The sequence below is a fragment of the Pteropus medius genome, unplaced genomic scaffold (genome assembly GCF_902729225.1).
Source record: "Pteropus medius unplaced genomic scaffold, Ma_sr-lr_union100, whole genome shotgun sequence".
NCBI classification, from domain to species: domain Eukaryota; kingdom Metazoa; phylum Chordata; class Mammalia; order Chiroptera; family Pteropodidae; genus Pteropus; species Pteropus medius.
This window is the reverse complement of record NW_024342471.1, coordinates 18,444,998-18,465,213: the sequence shown is the minus strand read 5'-3', so window position 1 is coordinate 18,465,213 and position 20,216 is coordinate 18,444,998. Positions and strand designations below refer to the sequence as shown.

General features: G+C 34.9%; 1 protein-coding gene across 1 annotated transcript in view; it reads right to left on the bottom strand.

Annotated features, from left to right (window-relative positions):
• Positions 1–20,216, bottom strand: part of CSE1L (chromosome segregation 1 like) — a 38,088-nt gene that overhangs the window by 8,605 nt on the left and 9,267 nt on the right. The window contains exons 3-15 of the mRNA XM_039864547.1: positions 17,850–17,992; positions 16,046–16,147; positions 15,825–15,970; positions 15,378–15,468; positions 13,732–13,839; positions 12,256–12,348; positions 10,277–10,444; positions 10,037–10,166; positions 8,892–8,957; positions 8,315–8,517; positions 7,820–7,904; positions 6,524–6,585; positions 950–1,086 (exon numbers count right to left, since the gene is read on the bottom strand). Of these exons, the coding sequence (XP_039720481.1) occupies positions 950–1,086; positions 6,524–6,585; positions 7,820–7,904; positions 8,315–8,517; positions 8,892–8,957; positions 10,037–10,166; positions 10,277–10,444; positions 12,256–12,348; positions 13,732–13,839; positions 15,378–15,468; positions 15,825–15,970; positions 16,046–16,147; positions 17,850–17,992 (1,534 nt within the window). The remainder of the gene's footprint in view (positions 1–949; positions 1,087–6,523; positions 6,586–7,819; positions 7,905–8,314; positions 8,518–8,891; positions 8,958–10,036; positions 10,167–10,276; positions 10,445–12,255; positions 12,349–13,731; positions 13,840–15,377; positions 15,469–15,824; positions 15,971–16,045; positions 16,148–17,849; positions 17,993–20,216) is intronic.

Below are 20,216 nucleotides of genomic sequence, written 5' to 3'. Positions count from 1 at the left end.
TTTTTACATGTGCTCATGTTAAGTTCCTGGGAAGGCACATCTGGGACCAAACACAATTAAACAAACCAAAACCCAGGCGAACCCAACACCATCCAGAGCTGTAAAGGTCATCCTTGGTTCACATCATCATCAAGAGCAGAACTCAGATTCTCACGGTCTCAGTCATCTATTCTTCCTGGAGGTGGAGCAGATTCAAAACTGTTTTCTGCATAGATTCTAGGCCTGAAGACAGGTACTGGCTTGACTCACCTCGAAGGATGTCCTTTCAACCCTTAATTAGCCACTGAGAATATCTGCATTTCAAGTTCTTGATGAAGAAAACCTAGAATTGTTTTCCATCTCTTACCCAAAGCTCAGTTTCAAGAAATAACAGTGTTGAAGAATGGCCTGAAAGACATGCAGACCATCCATTCCTCTACATTTTATCCCTGGATCGGGCCAGAAGAGCTACAACCTTGGACCCTAGAAAATTATTTTCACTCAGCTACGTCGTAGCTCAGCACTTAGTAAGATTATGCAAAGAGCCAGGGGAAATAACTGTTACATGCTGCTAAGAACACCACTTCCGCACAGCGTTCCCTTAACGGAGGCCCACCTCCGAGATGCCTTCTGAGTGCCAGTTTTAATTTTACTCTCGTGGACATCGTGCAAATCTGAACTCACCAAATTTCCCTCTTTGCCTCGGTTTCTTAGAGAGTCCACATAAAATTCAGGAGTTTCTTTAACTATCGTACAGGATCCTCTGACACACATTTCTGTTTATTAAGTATCTAATTTGTTATGCTGCCTCAAATCCTTTTGGAATGTGACACAGTATAAATAAGTTAAAAACATACATTTTTCTAGCTACTAATGAAATTATGAATACATTCAGAGATATCCCTGACCACTACAGAATAGTACCACCCCAAGCTAACAACATATAAACTGCTTAGAATCCAATACTTACAGAGTGGCATTGTTGGGCCCCCTCATAGTGAAAAGCCTCTCGAGAGCATGTGCTGCGTAAGTATGAACAACAATACTTTCAGCCTGAAGATGATTAATCAAAAGAGGAATAGAGACTAGAAGATGCTCTTTTGGTACCTGAAAAACACAATAATGTACATGCTATCTTTAAGTAAAAGACAACTGGAAAAAAAGGGCTTGCTTATTTTGAAAAGGTTTTTTTTTTTTGTTTTTTGTTTTTTTAAATAGCTGTTACAATGGGAAATGATATGGTTGAGAAATTAAAACTTCTACCCCAACATAATGGTTCAATTCATATTCACTTTTCTAGTTTTCTAAGCATAGAAACTATGATTAGGGTAAAATCTTGTAGATAAATGAACATACCATAAAATAATAGTGTCATGGAGGAGACTAAGATTTCATTAATCTTAAGAATTATACTTTTCCCTAACGGGCATTTCTTAGAAAAGTTATTCAAGCTCTTTGTGCCTCATTTTCTCTTCAAAAAAAGAAAAAAAGAGGGAAGGGATAATATTAATCTTCATTAAAAGCCTCTAAAAATTTAGAATATCTACTAGTCTTTAAAATAGAACAGTTTCACAAGGTTGCATGTAATTTTGGTAAAAACTTCCTAGACACATAAAAATTATACACTGAGAAATTAAAAAATCATCCACAGGAAATAAACTATGTCATATTCTTATGATGGAATACTACACAGCTATTAAAAATGAACTATAACACATCTTAATGACCCTAAAACAAAGCACACACAAAAAAAACAAGATGTGTGGATCAATACCGATAGCATGATTATCAGTTATATAAGTTTTAAACCTACAGAGTATTATAGAATTTTTGTGGAAACAAATATGTAGTAAAACCATAAACAAAGACTTAAATGGGTATGAAACACACTAAATTCATTAATTACCTCTGGGGAGAAAGAGAACAGAGAGAGAATGGGGAAGGAGTGCCTTGGGTGTCAGAACTGCGTAAGTACATTTAAGTAATTATGGTATGAAGATTTATGGTGGTTATATGATTAACATTATATTCTCTATTCTTGCTTGTGTGTTTAAATAATCTGCAAGATGGCTGCATTGAATTTGGCAGAGGTATCGGAATAAGATGACTTTGCATGTTTTGTTTCCTTGCCTCATTAAAATTAAAGTGATATAAAGTGTTAAGAATCAGAAGGATCATGTAACTCAATAGCAGCAAAACTAACAATCCAATTAAAAAACAGGTAGAGGATCTGAATGGACATTTTCCCAAATAAAACATACAGATACACAAAGATGCTCATCAAAATCACAATGAGCTATTACCTCACCTGTTAGAATGGCTATTTCTTGTCAAAAAGACAAGAAATAACAAGTGTTAGTGAAGGATGTGTAGAAAAGGGAACCCTTGTGCACAGTTGGTGGGGATGTAAACTGGGGCAGCCACTATGGAAAACAGTATGGTACTCACAGTCAAGGTATGGGAGCACCCTAAGTGCCCAACAATGTACAGACAATGGGATATTATTCAGCCATGAAAAGGGAAATCTTGCCATTTGAGGGAATGGATTAACCTTGGGGACATTATACTAAGTGAAATGAAGCAGAAAGAAAAAGACAATTACTGTATGATTTCACTTATATGTGGAATCCAAAAACAAAAAAACAAGGCCATAGATAAAGAGAACAGATTAGTGGTTGCCAGAGGTGGGGCACAGGGAGTGTGCAAAATGGATGAAGGTGGTCAAAACGTACAAACTTCCAGTTATAAAATAAATAAGTCCTGGGGATGTGATGTACAGCATGATGACTATAGTTAATAATACTGAATCACCCATTTGAAAGTGCTAAGAAAGTAGATCTTAAAAGTTCTTACCACAAGAAAAAAGAAATTTATAACTATGTATGATAGCAGGATGATCATTTCACAATACAGCTGACCCTTAAACATGTGCCTGGGTCCATTTGTACACCTTCTTTTCCCTCAGTAAATACAGCTGGCTCTCCATATCTGCAAGTTTCGCACTTATGGATTCAACCAATCACTATTGGAAAATAATCTTTTCTATCTGAGGTTTGGAATCTGTGGATATGAAGGGCTGACTTGTATGTACTGTTGTTCTACATCATTTTATAGAAGGGACTAGAGCATCCTTGGATTTTGGTATCTGCAGGAGGTCCTGGAACCAAACACCATGGATACCGAAGGCCGACTACAAAGTTTTTGGGGAGTCAAGTTATACAGAGATTTTTGACAGCAAGCAGGTTGGTGTTCCTAACCCCTATGTTGTCCAAGGGTCAACTGTGTATATAAATATCAAATAATTACGTTGTATGCCTGAAACTTTCATTATGTTGTATGTCAATTATATCTCAAAAAAAGAGATGAAGGAGCTGAAGCCCAGTGAGGGAAAGCAAATTAGTGGAGTCTCCACTCTCTAGTGACTGTCAGCTCACTAAGAGTCAAAAGTGGAGGAATTTCTTTCAATCTTTGCTGAAGCCCAATAACTGAACGTGTGTGTCAGATGAGGTGGGATTCTATCATAAGCGTTAGTACTGTACTTGGCAGACAGGAGACACTGAGTAAATATTAGCTACACTAATACTTCCTGCAACACAGGTAACTGTCAAAATGATATTCTGCCCTAAAGTACATAGAACTGACTGAATCTACCTGTCCATCTTGTGGAGTAGCTGTTAATACATTTCTCCACAAGATCTTCAAACAGAAGTAACAGATAATGGTAGAGTCAATGGTTTAAAGCTGCCCAATGTATTTCCAACCTTAGAAACAGAGTACCTGCATGAGGAGTAGCCCAGGTAAGGGTAGGTGTTGCTTCCTCTGATCCAGAGTGCTACTGATGGGCTTGGAGCCTGGATGTCATTGTATCAAAATGGGGAATGATAAAGTTTTATAAAGGGGATATATGGTTGTAAAATTAATTTAAATATTTCAGGATCTACTAACTCTTTATTCAGAGTTCGAAATATTTAGAAAATATATAAATTGATGAAAACTTTCATGACTAGTTTTTTTGGTCTGACTTTGAACATGTTCAGGGAACTGTTGTGAAGAAATTTAACAAGAGTTGTCACCAAAAGACACTATGAGTCTGTGACTTGAGGGGTTGACTCAGGGACTCTGTGTTCTTGTTGGACTTTAACTTTCATTGGTCCCGCGGCATGAAGAAAATTGATTGCATCAAGGATATATAGAGCTAGATCAATGCTTGATCAAAGATAAAAGTATTCTGTACTTGAGTTGCGTGAAATAAAGAATTTGTCTTCTATTGTTAAAAAATCAGAAGGAAACTACATTTTCTAAAAATTAAGACCAACAATCAGATAGAAATATGGGCAAAAGAATTGAAATAAATAATTCACTAAAATTAAAATGCCCATTAACTGGAAAGCTATGCAGTGGAACTCAAAATAAGAGAACACAAATTAAAACTACAATAAAAATACCATTTCGCATCTATGAGATTGGCAAAATTCCGACATACTTTATTGGGGAAACAGGCCCTCACATGCAATTTTTAAAGAAATGTAACATGATATGACCCCTATGGAGACAAATCTAGCAAATTCACATTTACTCTCTAATCTAACAATCCCACTTCCAGGAATTTATCACAAAGTTACAGAGGCAAAAACGCTAAGTGATCTATATACAAGGCTATTAAAAGTATTATTTAAAATAATTAGTATTATTTAAAACAGTGAAAAATAGAAAACGCCCAGAATATCTACCTATGAGGGGACTGGTTGAGAAAACCATAGACAAACAACCAGTGTAGTACTATGGCTATTAATTATATAACAACATCAACGACAAAGAAAAATCTAAAAATACTATTATGGATGGCATCCACAATTTATTAAGTGAAAAAAGCAAGGTAAAAATCAGTGTGTTTGGTATACTCTCTTCTGTGTTAAAGGAGGGGAAATATACATAGAATAGGTATTAGGTTGTATTTTCAAAAATAATGGAAACAAACCAAAACTCAGTAAAAAATGGTTACCTTTAAGAAGAGGGAGGGAACAAGGATGAAAGCTACACCTTCTGAACGTACTTTGCTTTATATGGTCTGACACTGGAGGCATGTAAAGTAACCCTTCTCATGCTCCCTCCCCACGCCCCCCCCACCCCCGCAAAAAAGAACCTGTTTATCAAGTTTGTGGCAAAAATGCACAAATAATTTCAAGTTGCTTTAAACAGTATTTTTGACTATACATACTTAATGGGATAATACTCTAAGGGTATAAAAACCACAAAGAAATCAAACTGCATTGAGCAGTAATAATATTGGTACTGTTATTTATTTCCTGGCTCTCTCCTGTTAAAAAGCCTAGAACCAAGACCAGCTCATCAGCAGCATCCCTAGCACCTACGTTATGGTCTTTGAACAAGGTTTTCCACCTTCAAGAGCAGCTAATTCAGGTGTGGCGCATGAAATGTACAAGATGAACCTAGAATATTTTGATTCCAGATCATGTTTAAGTTTCCTCAGTTATCCTAAAAAAGTCACTTTATAGTGATTTTATTAAAAATTAGGATGCAAACAAGGGGCACATATTGCTTATGGTTGATTATAAAGGGAAGCTATTTAAGGCTACTGAGTTTATGTCAAAAGGGTATAGGACTCTATATAATGGGGCCTCTGCTGGACAAAAACATGGTTTTGGTAAACGAAATGTCAAAGAGAATAACTGGAACAGCAAAAAAACCAAACAAACCCTGCTGCGTTGTCTTCGGAGGCTGGTAAGACACTAACTGGTTAACTCTGAAAATGGATGAAGGGGAAAAACCCACAAATGTTTATCCAGTTTTTCCTCATACAGACTGAAAATTAAAACACCTATAAGACAGTTGTGGTGGTTTCACAAAAGGGTAAATATACTAAAAACCACTTAAGTATACATTTTTAAATGGTGCATTTTTTACTAGGTAAAGTGTATCTTGATTAAAAAATATGTCAGTGGTAGAAAATTATTCTTCACCTTAATCTACTGATCACTCTTAATGTCACTAAAAGTGGACAACCAGACATGGTATATGTCCTAATAAAATGAAACAAAGTACACCTATGACAAATTCTTACCCGCCCCAAAGGAAATCAAAATCTAATCAAGCCCATCAGATTTATCAATTTAGAAATACAAGGAATAGAAGAACATAAACTATACTACGAGGATGCAATCAGCCAAAAGTAGAATGTGAGAAACTCTACAAGATAAATGATTAGTTTGTCCTATAAATAACAGGTATGAGAAAGGGGAGGACATTTCTGTTGTACATTAAGAGACATGAAACATAATCAACTATAAGCAATGTTTGCATACAATATGCATCTTAATTTTTAATAAAAATCACTTTAAAATGACATTTCTAAGACAACTGAGGAAAATTAAGCATGATCTGAAATCACGAGTAATTTACATGTTATTAATTTTACTGGATGTGGATGTCAAATATAATTGCACAATAGAAAGGTAGAGAAGCTGGCATAAAACAAAACTCTTGAAAGTAGTGGCATATAATATATAAATAAAAAGTTACTTACTTGATTCCTAAAAATCATAATGTATTTGATACCATCAGCTTTAAGGACAGGAAATTCATTCACTATTAAAAGAAATAAGTCAAAGTTATGGAAGTGCTAAGGACTAATGCTCTCAAATTGGCTGCAACATTTTTTTATCAGATTTTTTAAATATGGTTTTGGTAACCAAAATGGCAAGTAATTGAAACCTAATTATAAAATGATCTACACAGCTATTAATTCTGGTAAGATTATAAATAATTTAATATTTTCCCCTAACCCAGTCAGTGGTCCCCAACCTTTTTGGCACTAGGGATTGGTGCTCCTATGAGACTCTAATGCCTGATGATCTGAGGTGGAGCTGAGGTGGAGCTGAGGTGGAGCTGAGGCGGTGACTCTAGCACTGGGGAGTGGCTGCAAATACAGATGAAGCTTCGCTCCCTCATCACCAGCTGCTCACCTCTTACTGTGTGGCAGGTTCCTAACAGACCAGGGACCAGTTTGGTCTGCCACCCAGGGGTTAGGGACCCCTGCCCTAACCTTTAAGTTGCATTACAAATAAACATGTATTACTTGTATAACTGAATAAAAATGATTCAGACCATGACCTGATGACCATATCATCTTCTTCCCAGAAATGAAGCTATGCTGAATCAAGAGCATATCTCTCTGGCTGGGATTTACTTTAAATTGCTTTAGTGGTGGGAAAATATATTAATGAAAGGGATAGAATATTGGCCAATTCTTAAATTCTTGCAGCTAGATAATATTAACATGGAAGATAATTACACTATTTTCCCTATCTTAGTATATTTAAATTTTCCATACGCAAAGCTTTAAAAAAGGGAATATTTATGTAGCCTGGTCAATAGTTTCACCAACATAGGAAATTATCTTTAATATTCATCAGTTTCAAGTACTTTAAATTTGCTTCAATTTTTAAGAGTTCATTTTTCAAATGAGAAGGTAAAGAAAACCAAAGTTTAATTCCTAGACTATATACCAAGAAAACAAAAGGCTGAGTTACTATTTTGTCTTACTTGTTCCTATTTTCCTTCTAAGGAAGCAATGTTTTCTTTATAGAAAGTTAATTTCACCTGGACAAAATCTGGGAGAATCATCTGAGATTTTATTCAATAAAAGAAATATTTGCAACAACGATTAGGAGCCAAATGTTTTTAGTATTATAGTGATGTAGAGCCCCTATTATGACTTTTGCTATACTGTTACTTATTTTGTAATATAAAATAACACTGCAAATAAAAATTTCCAGGTATAGTGTTATAAATTGTATAAACATTTTTTCAGAAAACTCACCATTAGCCGATTTTAAATCAGGGAGAATGTGATTCACAAAGAACTCAGTCAGGTTTACAAGTTCATTCGCTTGTGTAATTCCATGCTGAAAAATAAATTTATAGCAGGGTAAAATAACATGAAATACCTGTATGTATCTACTACATTGGAAATTTAGGCAACTTTAGAAAATTAGGCCAAAAATGGAGATGGACACCTCAAAACACAAACTGCTTAAAAATAAGATTATTTTAATAGACAATAAAGAAACTTGACTAAATTAAAGAACACTGAGTCTCACTCAGCTAAGAGAAGAAGTGTGCCATCTGTCAAATTTTAGTCCATAAGAAACTCAGGTGCCTAACACATCAACATAAAGTCATCTTCAGAGACTACATGAATTCTAATCAGAACTAACAGGTTATCTAGCAGAGTAGGCTATATCATCAGAAATATATTACTTCTGTATTATCGACAACTCTGTTTTAGAAACAAAACTATAATGAAAAAAATCACCTTCTGTGTTTGGGCTTTTGATGCCAGAGATGTCACTAGGTAAATGGCTGCATCTTTGTGTTTCCAGTTGACAGATGGATTTTTTGCATATTCTTGCAGCATGGAATTTACATAACCAGAGAAGATTCCTGTCACAGGTCCCTCAAAAAACTTGCATAATCCTCGTACTAGATCACAAGCAGCCCTGCGTCTAGTATCAATATCTACAAAATCAAAGGGAAATATATAGTGAGAGAAAGAAACCACCAACCGATAGATAGACTCTGTAAGAAAACAAACTGCTGTACATATCAGCAATATAAACAATGAAAATTTTTTTTCACAAGGAACACAAAATGAGAATGAAACTACAGTCACAGTAGCATGACAAACACTAATAAGTATATTAAGAAACAGAAGACAAATGATCAACTGATATAGCTCATTTAAGAGCTGCTTTTTAAGGTGTACAAGTTAAAGAAGCCACTTGAAATGACACGTTAATCCTATTTCCCACTCCTCTCCATATTTACTAGAAAGGGAGCAATTTTAAAATTGGCCTGCCAAGAGAATAACAGTTAAAAACCAAAATTCGTACCAGATCCTTCCAAGTCTCTTCTTATGTACTCCTCCGAATTATCTTCAAAGGCTTCTTCATCAGCCGCTACAAAGAGAGATGACATGTCAGATAGCCCCTCAAAAGACATAACAATCACTGTAATTTTACAGCTGAGTATGCAGAAAAGTATGCAGAATGGCCATGTTTTACAGCAAAGTGTTCTTTCCCAGCATGACTACTTCATATATTCTTATTTATTTAGAGCAACAAATGCTGCCCTGAAAGGTTAGGGAATAGGTAATTCAAACAGCTGTGATACCAGCTCACTTGCTCTAATGTGACACGTCCCCAGAATTGGACCTTACCACCAACTTTCAAAAGTAAGTGTTGGAAACCAATCTAGGGATACTAACTTTTTACTTGCCAGATAAGGACATTAAAAAAACCAAACAAACTAACAACTATAATCACTATTATTTCACTACCAAGAAAGGAGGACAGATAGTATCAGAATAAAGATCTGTCCTTTAAATAGTTTTATGAAAACATAAAAGGAAATAAAATCTCACACTATATTGACCTTTATTTCCCCATTTTGTTTGAGATCATTTGAGAACCAGTGATCTAACGGCTGCTGTGATATAGAACACACTTCCTTCCACATTTAATACTTGCTCTTCCCAATTGTAAGAAGGAAAGACATTCTGTATACCAATGTAGACTCTCAGGATTCTCTTAACCTTAAGCACAAATGAAGTGGGCTTCCACTCTTATTTAAAGTTATCAATCATTTCTAGTCTCAAGTCAACTGTCTAAAAATAGCTATTTGCTTTCATGAAATACTAAATCAAAATCAAATTATTTCCTAAGTTGAGAACCCGGATAGTTTACTTTCTTCTCAAAATAAAAGGATTTTTAAAGTCTTATTTATTATTTCTATGAAAAAAACCTCCACAGTGCACAAAAAGCTCATCACAGCAGCATTCATTTCACAAATGCCTTTTATATCACATTTTCTGTCTTGGTTTAGAAAATACACAATAAATGACCTACAAGAAGTTTCATTTAGCAATTAAAAAAATTAGAACATGTCACAAAAATAAGGAGATGACTTAATTAGATTTATGCGCTTTAAAAACAAGATTTTGACTCCTTGAAAAAGTTTTACACTTCGCCATAATCACCTCTAAACTCCATGTTGGGCACAATGACCTTTTCACAGATGCTTGTCAGTGTGCTCTGGTCCTCAAACAGATTCTTATAGTGAGGTCGCTCACAAACTGAAGCCAAAAATTGAATGGCATTACTTACCAACTGCAATAAAACATACACAAAAAGCATATTTTAAAAAGCAAAACAAAACCGTTTATTTCTGGGGGAGGATAGGAAGGGGAATATCTTAATTATTGTCTCTACCATCTTACCAAGTCATATTTAACCTCTTGACCTGTTGTAACTAGTAAATTCCAGATGGCTGTGACAAAACGAGGCAGGTACCGTTGAAATTCTTCATCATACTTTTGTGCATACAGTGCAGCATTATCACAAATCTGGGATTTTAAGAGCTCCAATAAACCTGCTTCCTCTTCATCCTCAAATGAGAAAACAGAAAACTCAAACATATAACTTTAATGCTACCATAAATACAGAGAGTAACTTAATTCCTGAACTCTAAAAATTTAAATCCAAAGCCAAGTGTTGTAAACCACATCTATGCCGCTGCCAATTTATTTTCTTAGTCTTTCAAATAAAAGATGAAATACTTCTCATGCATTAACCACTGAGAGCAGCTCTCAAAAGTTTTCAAGTTAAATAAAACCTTTTCTTCTGCTTGCTGAATTATAAAATATTTATATATTAAATAGAAAATAACATAATTCCTACAGAAACCTGAATGGTAAACATTACATCACACCTTCCTTTGTAACACAGTTGGTTGTAGTGTCTTCTGTCTCCCAAAAGGTTCTCATTTCAAATATACTGAGATGTGGCCACCCCCCGCCGCCCCAATAAGGTAATGCTATAGGATTCTCACAAATAGTATTCTGGTTGTAATGATAATACAACGATCTAAATCGAGGGTCAGCAAAACTATGGCCTGCAGGTCTGCTGCCTATTTTTGAAAGTAAAGTTTTATTAAACGAAGCCATGCTCATTCCTTTTTTTCATTTATACCACTTACAGTATTGCCTATGGCTGCTTTCAACTATAATTGCAGAGTCAGGCAGTTGGAATAGAGACTGTATAGCCCACAAAGCCAAAAATATTTACTACCTTTACCTACACATGAAAAGTTTGTCAAACCCAATCTAAACCATGACAGTGGTTTATACAATAATCTCTAATATAATAGCAACCCACAAACACCTTTTGAGCTGTATTACATGCCAAGGAACTCAAATTCAGAAGAGATAGAGACTTCCCAACAACCAGCTCCTCAAGCTGTAAATACAGGGGATGCTACAGTGAGATGACACAAGGGAAGCACGTGGTTAAATGGACAAACAGCTCCCTCCAAGATGAACTTCCTCTAGTGTTAATGTGAAGACAAGCTTTGTCTTGAGGGAGGATTTTTCCCTCGTGGACTGACAGAATTACATTATGGAAGCCATTATGTTTTGTTTTTTACTTAATAAATCTCAGAGACAAAATTTGCTATACACTCACAGGAATGATGCTCCCTCTGCACCCCACTCCCCTAAACTGATGTGAATCATCAATTCTAATTTTTATTATATCCAGTGCTGAAGTTTAATATTTTACTTTTTATGTTTCTGTTTCTTGGGCAAGAGGTAGGTCATAAATACACAGAATAAGTGCTATATGTTGAAAAGCATGTTACAAAACTCAGATCAGAAACTTTTATACATTATGAACTTTTATCTGTCTCCTATTTCCTACACCATAGATGACTTTTTAAAAAGAGCCTATTATTACAGATTACAGAGGTTTATGTTTTCTTAGCATCTTCAATGACAATTTTCTAATTCATAAATGTTCACAATGTGAATAATGCCTTACTTTCAAAAATGTGATGAAATACCTTATCCATAAATTGTGACCTAAGCCAGGTCCACAATAAAATTAATTTTCTATACTACAAATAACTAAATATGAAACATCCCACATAATCAAATTATTACTTGCATTCTTTGAATTTTATCTATTAACAATGTAAGAGGAAATAATTTTTAAGTAACCAGAATGCTAAATGTTCTCAAATAACTATTTCATTTTCTGAAGTCTAATGAACCATCCTACAAGGTTTTCAGAGAGTACATAAATAATTATTTTAATTAAAAAAAATTGAGATAATTGACATATAACATATTTCAAATGATTCTTAACTTTAACAAAAGGCTACTCAGGAAACATTTTAAACAATATTTTAAACAATACTTACATCAGTTTGTAGAAGCTTATTATCTAATGTCAGGAGAGTATGAAAATTGTTCATCCAAGTTTCCATATTATCTTCAAAAAATTCAGGGAGATCCTAAAGAACACATGCTGACTTGAGACTTTTGATTAAAATAAGTATGCTATTTACATGCTTTCTCCACCACACCAAACATTTTCCACATGCCTACAGACTCAAGTGCACACTTCTCAGCCTGAGCCAACTATTCCCTATTTTGACAAGAATTCTCTACTCCAACTAGGTCTGGCTGCTGAATTCTGACTTTTGTTTATATGCTTTTAAATGGGGCCACTTCTATTTCCTGTCCCAATCTAAATTTATTTATTCCTTCAAGGTCCAGCTAAGACTATGAAGCCTTTCCTTACAAAAATCAGTGCTTACCAATATATTTCTTTTCCTTTCTGAACCACTGCATTTAGTATAAAATGACCACCAATTCAGAATTATTGTCCTACAGTTAATGATTTCCTGCGGCATAGTACTGCCTTCTTAATGAGGGCCAAGCCCCCAAGGGTAAAAATTATGTCTCTTTCTCTTGGTGCCCCTGATTATGCCTAACAAGTTATTAAGAGTCTCATTGTACCTGACTTCTAGGAAACAATTCAAAAGATATAAGCAAAAACTGGTATCCTTTAATTAAGAGTTCCTCAAAGTGTCCAGCTGAACAGTGATGTGGGTATACCATTTGGGGCTGTTCCTCTTCTATTCTACCTATTCTTTTTGTTGGATGCGCTCCCTAACATTGTCAGTGTAGTCATACTGCAAGGATTAAGTGCAGGTACTTGGCTCGGGCTCTGAGCAATGGAAAGGCCGGATCCTCCCTCCTGCATCTCAGTATGGTAACCTGTACCAATAAGACCCCCTGCTGGTTCCTGGAGCCCTGAATCTTAATGATTCAAAAACAGAAAGAATGACTGGAGGCCACTCTGTCAGTACTAACAAGGTGACCAGGCATTTTCTGCTCTAAGACCATGGCCGTTTCCTCTGAAATGCTGCTGGTTCTTATACCTTCCAAGCCTAGTTCTTCAATTTTTTTCTCTCCCAGATATGCTTCCTATAAAAGCCTTTTTCATATAGGCTAACCTCCGATCTAATCAAAACATGGCTCCCCCAGTGTTAAGAGCCACTCAAATGAGGAAGGCCAAAGAAGGTGATCTCTCAGTGTTCTTAATAAAAGAGTATAGAAGGTGACTCTCCAAAACAGTCACTTAGAATGTGGGGTGCCCCTAACTCACTGGTATATAAGAGAATGGTACTCTACCCCATGAAACATCCACTATCGTGTCTAGGAACTACCATAAAGTAGAACACTATCAGTAGATAAAGAAGGGAGGGGAGTCAGGAAAAAACTAATTTCTTTCAGAAAAATCAATGCTGGCACAGAAGTCTTCAAGTGAAAAACTATATATCTGACAACAAAAAATAAGAATCGAAAGTCAGAAATAAAACAAAACTTACCTGAAAATTTAAACTGTAGAACAGTTTTGAGATCAGGATTAGGGAAGAAAAAAGAATCCTCAGGGCAGAGGCATCGTTTGCATGAGTACTGCAGAGTTCAATAGTGGCCTTGGAGAGGAATCAGGAACACAGTTTAGTGTTACAAAGCCTCAAACAGCTTCGCACTAGACTCACACTACCGATATTTCTTCTCTAAGATTTGGCTTTTAAATCGCAGTAGTCATTTAAGAGATTCTGGGAAATATTTTAAAGTACATATTTTGAAATGCCTATCATGGCACTACTAAAAAGTCTGATATTTTGGACTAGATCCACTCTCCTCTGTGCCTACATATAAATATATCACACAAAACTGTCTTTATATGTTCTCATTAATAATTCTCCTGCCATTTAGCACTTAGGTTGTTTCTAATTATTTTATTATTCTAACAGCAATAAATAGGCTATCTATAAAACTTTGTGCACACCTCTGATTTTCATAAGTTGAGATTCTAGAAGTGTATTAACAAAGCAGAACAGTATGCTATGAGCATGGGTTTTGAAAGCCAGACAGATCTAAATATAACCCAAACTGTTGCACACAATGAACTTTACTTTGACCAAGTTATTTTACTGAGCCCCAATCTCTTCATCCGAATGAGAATAATGCTTGCCTCATAGAGAGAATAATAATTAAATGATAAAAATCTACACAAATGGTCCTATTACTTTGTGCACAACTACTATGTAAGACACTTGACAAATATTACTTCCTATATACTAGAGTTAGGAAAAATAAATATTAGGGTTTTCTTAATGAAATGTCAGACTACAGAAAGCTCGTATCATTTATAGTCCAATGGACAGGCCACCAGAATGTTCATTTCACTGCACTCTGGCTAAGATTTTCAAATCATTAAAAAGAAATAAAAATCTTTGCCAATCCAATAGGTGGGAAAAACTGACCAAATTTTGTCCAATATTTTTTTAAATAAAAATGTACCATCAGTAAGACATTTTAACCATGAAATAGCCTGTGAACACTCCACATTTTAGAAAGTCGTGAATATCACAACTCTCCTTTTGAAAACAGGAAGTGAGCACTGTTTCTAGAGTCAGCAAAATTAGATTTGAGGCCTGGCTCTCTTTTTTTATTAACTTGTGTGATACTGAACCCTCTTTCCTTATCTGGGAAAAAATGGTTAATACATCTCCTTCAAAATTTTACAGGATTCTCACAAAGAAGAACATGTTTAGGAAAGTAGCCTGTGCATCATAAGACAATGCACAAAATATTAATTATAAACTAAACAGTCTAATCAAAATGTGGATCTATTCCTTTGGAAACACATATTCAAATGTTAGAGAGAAACAACATGCCTGGAGTTTGCTTTTAAATATTCCTACAAAATAAAGGGACAGGGAGGAAACAAAATTTTAAAAACAAAACATTAGTAACTGTTAAACTTGTCTAATAGATGCACAGGAGTTCATTATATATTACCATCTGCTTTATTTCTGTGTAGGTTTGAAATTTTTCAAAATAAATGCTGCTCTAAATATTACCCAGCAAATAAGCTTTCAAAGCATTCTCTTAAAATTTATACAAATATTTAAGCAATCTTAAATAATAAGAAAATTTAAAATACCAAGATATAATTCCATACCTTAAATAGATTAGTCAAAGGCAAAGCAAAGGCATCCAAAACAAGTTTAATTTCAGTCCATAACTCGTTTGACTTAAATTCATGTCGGTATCTAGAAAATTAAGGTAAAAGAGGTAAATTTATAAGTTTTTGTTTAATGACTTTAGGTCTTCAAGGACCAGGTGAGATGAAAAACTCTGGCTAGGCAGTTTTCTGAAATGTGAAGGAAATTCCTGGTTTTCTTTTTAAAGCAATCAAGTGCAGTTTAAAAACACTAGATATTTCACAAGCAATATAAGATAAACACTTAAGTAGTCAAGAAGAAACACACGGAATAACGAATTGAGAGGCTTATGTTCTAGGATTATCATATTCAAAGGAATGACAATAGTCACAAAAATGTAACTGTTTACATGAGCAAACATTTGAAAACTAGTATTTTTAAAATATGAATTTACACACCAATACCTTTTAAATAAAGAATGTGCCGTACGAAGGACTCCATTAATTACATGGAAATCTCCACTCTGAAAGCGATTCACCATTTCTGTCAACAAGTCAGGCCATTTCTGAGGGAAATCTTCTCTGCCAATAATGCTAATGGCATCACTTAACTGGGGGAGAGGAAAAAAATAATTAGATGAAAGCTCTACAAACAAGACTACCTAAAAAGCAGGGCCCTACCTTACCTGCTTCTGAATTTGCTCTGGACTGCTAAGCATCAAGTGTACTATGTTGGCTTTAATGGCTACTCGGTCAGCTTCGCAAATTTTGTTTGGTTCATCTTCAACCTAAAAGCAAAACATCCATGAGCAAGTAACATAAAATCCATGTCCATGACCAAGTGGGTCTGTAGATAAAACAAAACCATTTCTTATTTCCTGGTTTCCTAATAAAAACACAGAGGAAGGCAGGGTCCTTCCTCTACATGAATGGGTCTCAGATTCCTTTAATAATTTGATGAAAGCATTAACCCTTTCCACGGAAAAATGTATGTTCCATCCTAAATGCAAATATTGTAATACGAATTAATGAGCTTCTGACTCTTTGATGCCAATAAAACTGTTTTATATGTAAACTAATCAGAAAATGTGATTTAAAATCTTCATATTTAAGATATAGCCCACATTCCTCTTCAAAAGCCTCAATTTTGACTGCTATATTTAAGTCAAAGGTCTTTTCAATGAAAGTCTCAACTATTAGGGTTTGAATGCACCCAGGGATACAACACCCAAAGAGGTTCTGGAAGCCTCACTAGTTTTACAAATCAAGATAGAGGGAGAGGGCTAGCACTTCTACAAGATGGAGGAATTTTTAAACATTCTGTGATTCACCAAGTCATTTATCCATACGTAGTTAACATTTGATGATACAAGCTAAAAAATAATATTTACTATTTTTTTAAATTATTTTATGGAATGAGGAAAGTTTTAAATAAATATTTAAGCAGACTTAAGGTTGACTTTTTAGAAAAATTGACCATTTTTGTCGCCCATGATACTTTCTAAATATCATTACTGCTATCACGACAAAGCAATTCTCATTCTTCTCTTTATCCTAAGCCTATAAATCTTTGTTGTAGGGATATTTCCTGTATATCGTAGGATAGTTACCAATATCCTGGCTTCTAGCCACTCCATACCAGTTAACACCCATTCTCCCCATCACCAGCCCCAAGCTGTGACAACCAAAACATCAACAAATACCCCCAACTGAGAACCACTATCCTAAGCTAAAGTGAGGGAAATGGTTCTTAATTTATAATTTTACACCTGTAGCACAATAAAATTCACCTCAAAATTAGTATATATTTCCATATTCCACAAGACATAGGGCACAATCCCTTATCAAAACTTCAAATTCTTTTGCATTCTACAAATTATTTATATATATAATGCAGTTTTCCAGCTTTCTATAATTTTTCCCAGTATACAAGAGAATTTGCTTCAATTATTCATTTAGATTGTGTTTTCCCATGTCTCATGAGTAGACAATGAGCTACACTTCAACCATAATGGAGGCTAAAACCAAGTCTCACAACCCTCTAGCAACCTGGGTTATGAAGTGGAAGTAATCTATATGAATTCAAATCAAACAAAAGGAACTTTGGAAAAAGGTCCTGTTTGTCGGTTCTTTCAGATTTTCTACGTAGACAATCATGCCACCTGTGAACAGAGACATTTTATCTCTTTCTTCCTGATCAGTATACCTTTTATTTCCTTTTCTTTTTGCATTAGCAAAGACTTCCAGTACAATGTTGAAAAAAAGTGGTATGAGGGAACATCCTTGTTTTGTACCTAATCTTAGTGGGAAAGCTTCTAGTTTCTCACCATTAATATATGATGTTAGCAGTAGGTATTTTGTAAACAGTATTTTGTTGAGGAGGGTCGTTTCATTTTATCTTTAATCTGTGTCTGAAACTTTCAGAAGTACTGCATGTATAAATTTTACAAACATACAGGGTATTAAACTATGTATTCACAAAATACTTACAATTCTCCAGTTTCTTTTAATATAGTTCTTGAATGTTACTGAAGCACACACTTTGATAACATTATCCTGGGACTTCTCCAATAATGTTAAAAGCAACAGTGGGTAATTCTGATTTCCTTCTACAGATTCAAGAAACTTCTCAGCTGTAAAAAAATTTCCATGTAAGAAATTTGTTATTATAACCAAATCTTTCCACTCTATGTATATGTGAACTTCATATATCTGTTTGAAGCATCAAAAAATGGAAAAATTAGGATGCTTTCCTTGGGGAACCTATCAAGGATCTACTGGGCCTCTCATTTTTCTTATCTATTAAAAAGACTATATATGATGTTACATTAAATTTACATAATACCTCAATTTTCAAGTCACTTTACCACCCATTAACTCACCTGATTTTCACAAACCTATTAAGTGGTCTGACTGGAAGACCATCCCATTTGAAGGAGAATCTGCTTCTCAGATTTTATGACTTTAGGGCAAAAGTTATTCACCCTGTCTTGTTCCAGAAGGATTATTATTAGTACTACTAGTAACGGTAGTAATATTTCCTTTATAGTACTACTGTGGTTAAAATTAAGTGAGTTAATTCATGTTAACATATATTATTATGAATTACAGGGGTCTGGTGCTTTACTCACATATATTTCATTAAGTTGTCACTACTATCCAGGAAGGTAGGTAGCAGTATCCTCATTTTAAAGACAAGGCCACTGAGATTAAGCAACTTAGCTAGAAAATTCACATCACTGAAAAAGTTTTAGTCAAGTCCTTATTCTACCATACTAGCCCTGAGTTTTCTTCGCAAATTAAATATTTCTGATACCAGCAATAAATTTATAGATTTTATCCACATATTTACACTCATTATACTTAGGAATATTAAATCGCTTGGTTTACTAATCACGCAGTGACTATTTATAGCACTTCTAATTTTTTCCTTCTTAAGCTTCATAAAGCAACAGCCATTTCAAGGTTCTAATATGTATTAAAAAGGTCTGTTAGCATCTATTATTGTCTATAATATGATTTAACCTTTCTTCTTTCTAAACTGAGTCCTAAGAGTTTAATTTCCACCCTCGAACCCTCCCTGCTCTGTGTCCACCGTGTCTTTCTTGAAAGATGAGAAGTACAGAACAGAAAAATGTATTTCAGTAGAGAACACTCTGTGGTTTTGTATGAGTCTATCAGGCTTTGACTGTTTCCTTAGTGGTCAGCATTCTGTACAGGGCAACACACTATCCATGATTTGGAGAAAAGCCCATACAGACTGCCAGATCTCTTTCCTAAACTGTAATATCCTGGAAGCAACTGTCTCATAAGTTTAAGTCTAATCATTCCTTTCTGTGTTCATGTCCTTTAATTTCTCACAGAACATTCACAATGACATGTTTCTACACACTCAAGGAGCCTCAGAATGTCTTCCAGTTCATCTATACCACCATCACATCTCAATAACCAAGGGAGCATAGTGATATCTGTAAGCTGGGCTCCACTATATATTTCCACGTCTAGATCATTTTATAAAGATGTTAAGTCAATCTACTACCAATCCCTGAGAAATGTTATGTTCATAACTCTTCTCAGAAACATCAACTTATTTCTATACTCTGTCCTAAATTCATAAAAATAGCAGCATCTTCGCCTCACAAAGATACAATTATTGAAAATAATTTTTTAATAGACATTGTTGGCAGAGGCTTTCTGGGAAAGTCTAAGAAGATTAGAGCCATTAATTTCCCTTTATCCAAGAACACATTACTTCTTTAAGCACTAATGGGAAGATCACAATTTTCCCTCCCAGAAATCAGAGGCTTTTCTAAAACAAGATGAACGCATTAGCCTGTTTACAATTCTATTTATTACATATAAAATGTACATATAACACACACGCATGCATTCACTTGTGTCTTCGTGGGGCCCTTCCAAAATCTTCATGAGCATGTACAGCAGTAAATTCTGAAGAATGTGGTTAAGAGGATTTCTGGTTAATATGGCTTACATCAAGGATCATCAACTGACTACTTACAAGACATATCTGGGCCCCCCAGAATATTTAAAGAAATACTCTAAGGTTTGTACATGTTTCAAAATTGTTTGAAGTTACTAGTCGCTATCATTTAAAAATGAGGACACGTCATATAAACAGCCTTATTTTTCAAGTAAATCTGGAAATCTGATCTTGCAAAACTAGTCTGAATCCCTCAAAGTTAACTGGGTCTAAATAATACGTGCCCCTTAACCAAGACATATAGTCACAGGATAGTATTACCAGTCCCCACTCGGCCTGCCTCTCTTCATTTACCTCCACATCTGACTCCTGTAGGCATGTGACCTTGCAATTCTAAGTTTATACTAAATTTCTAA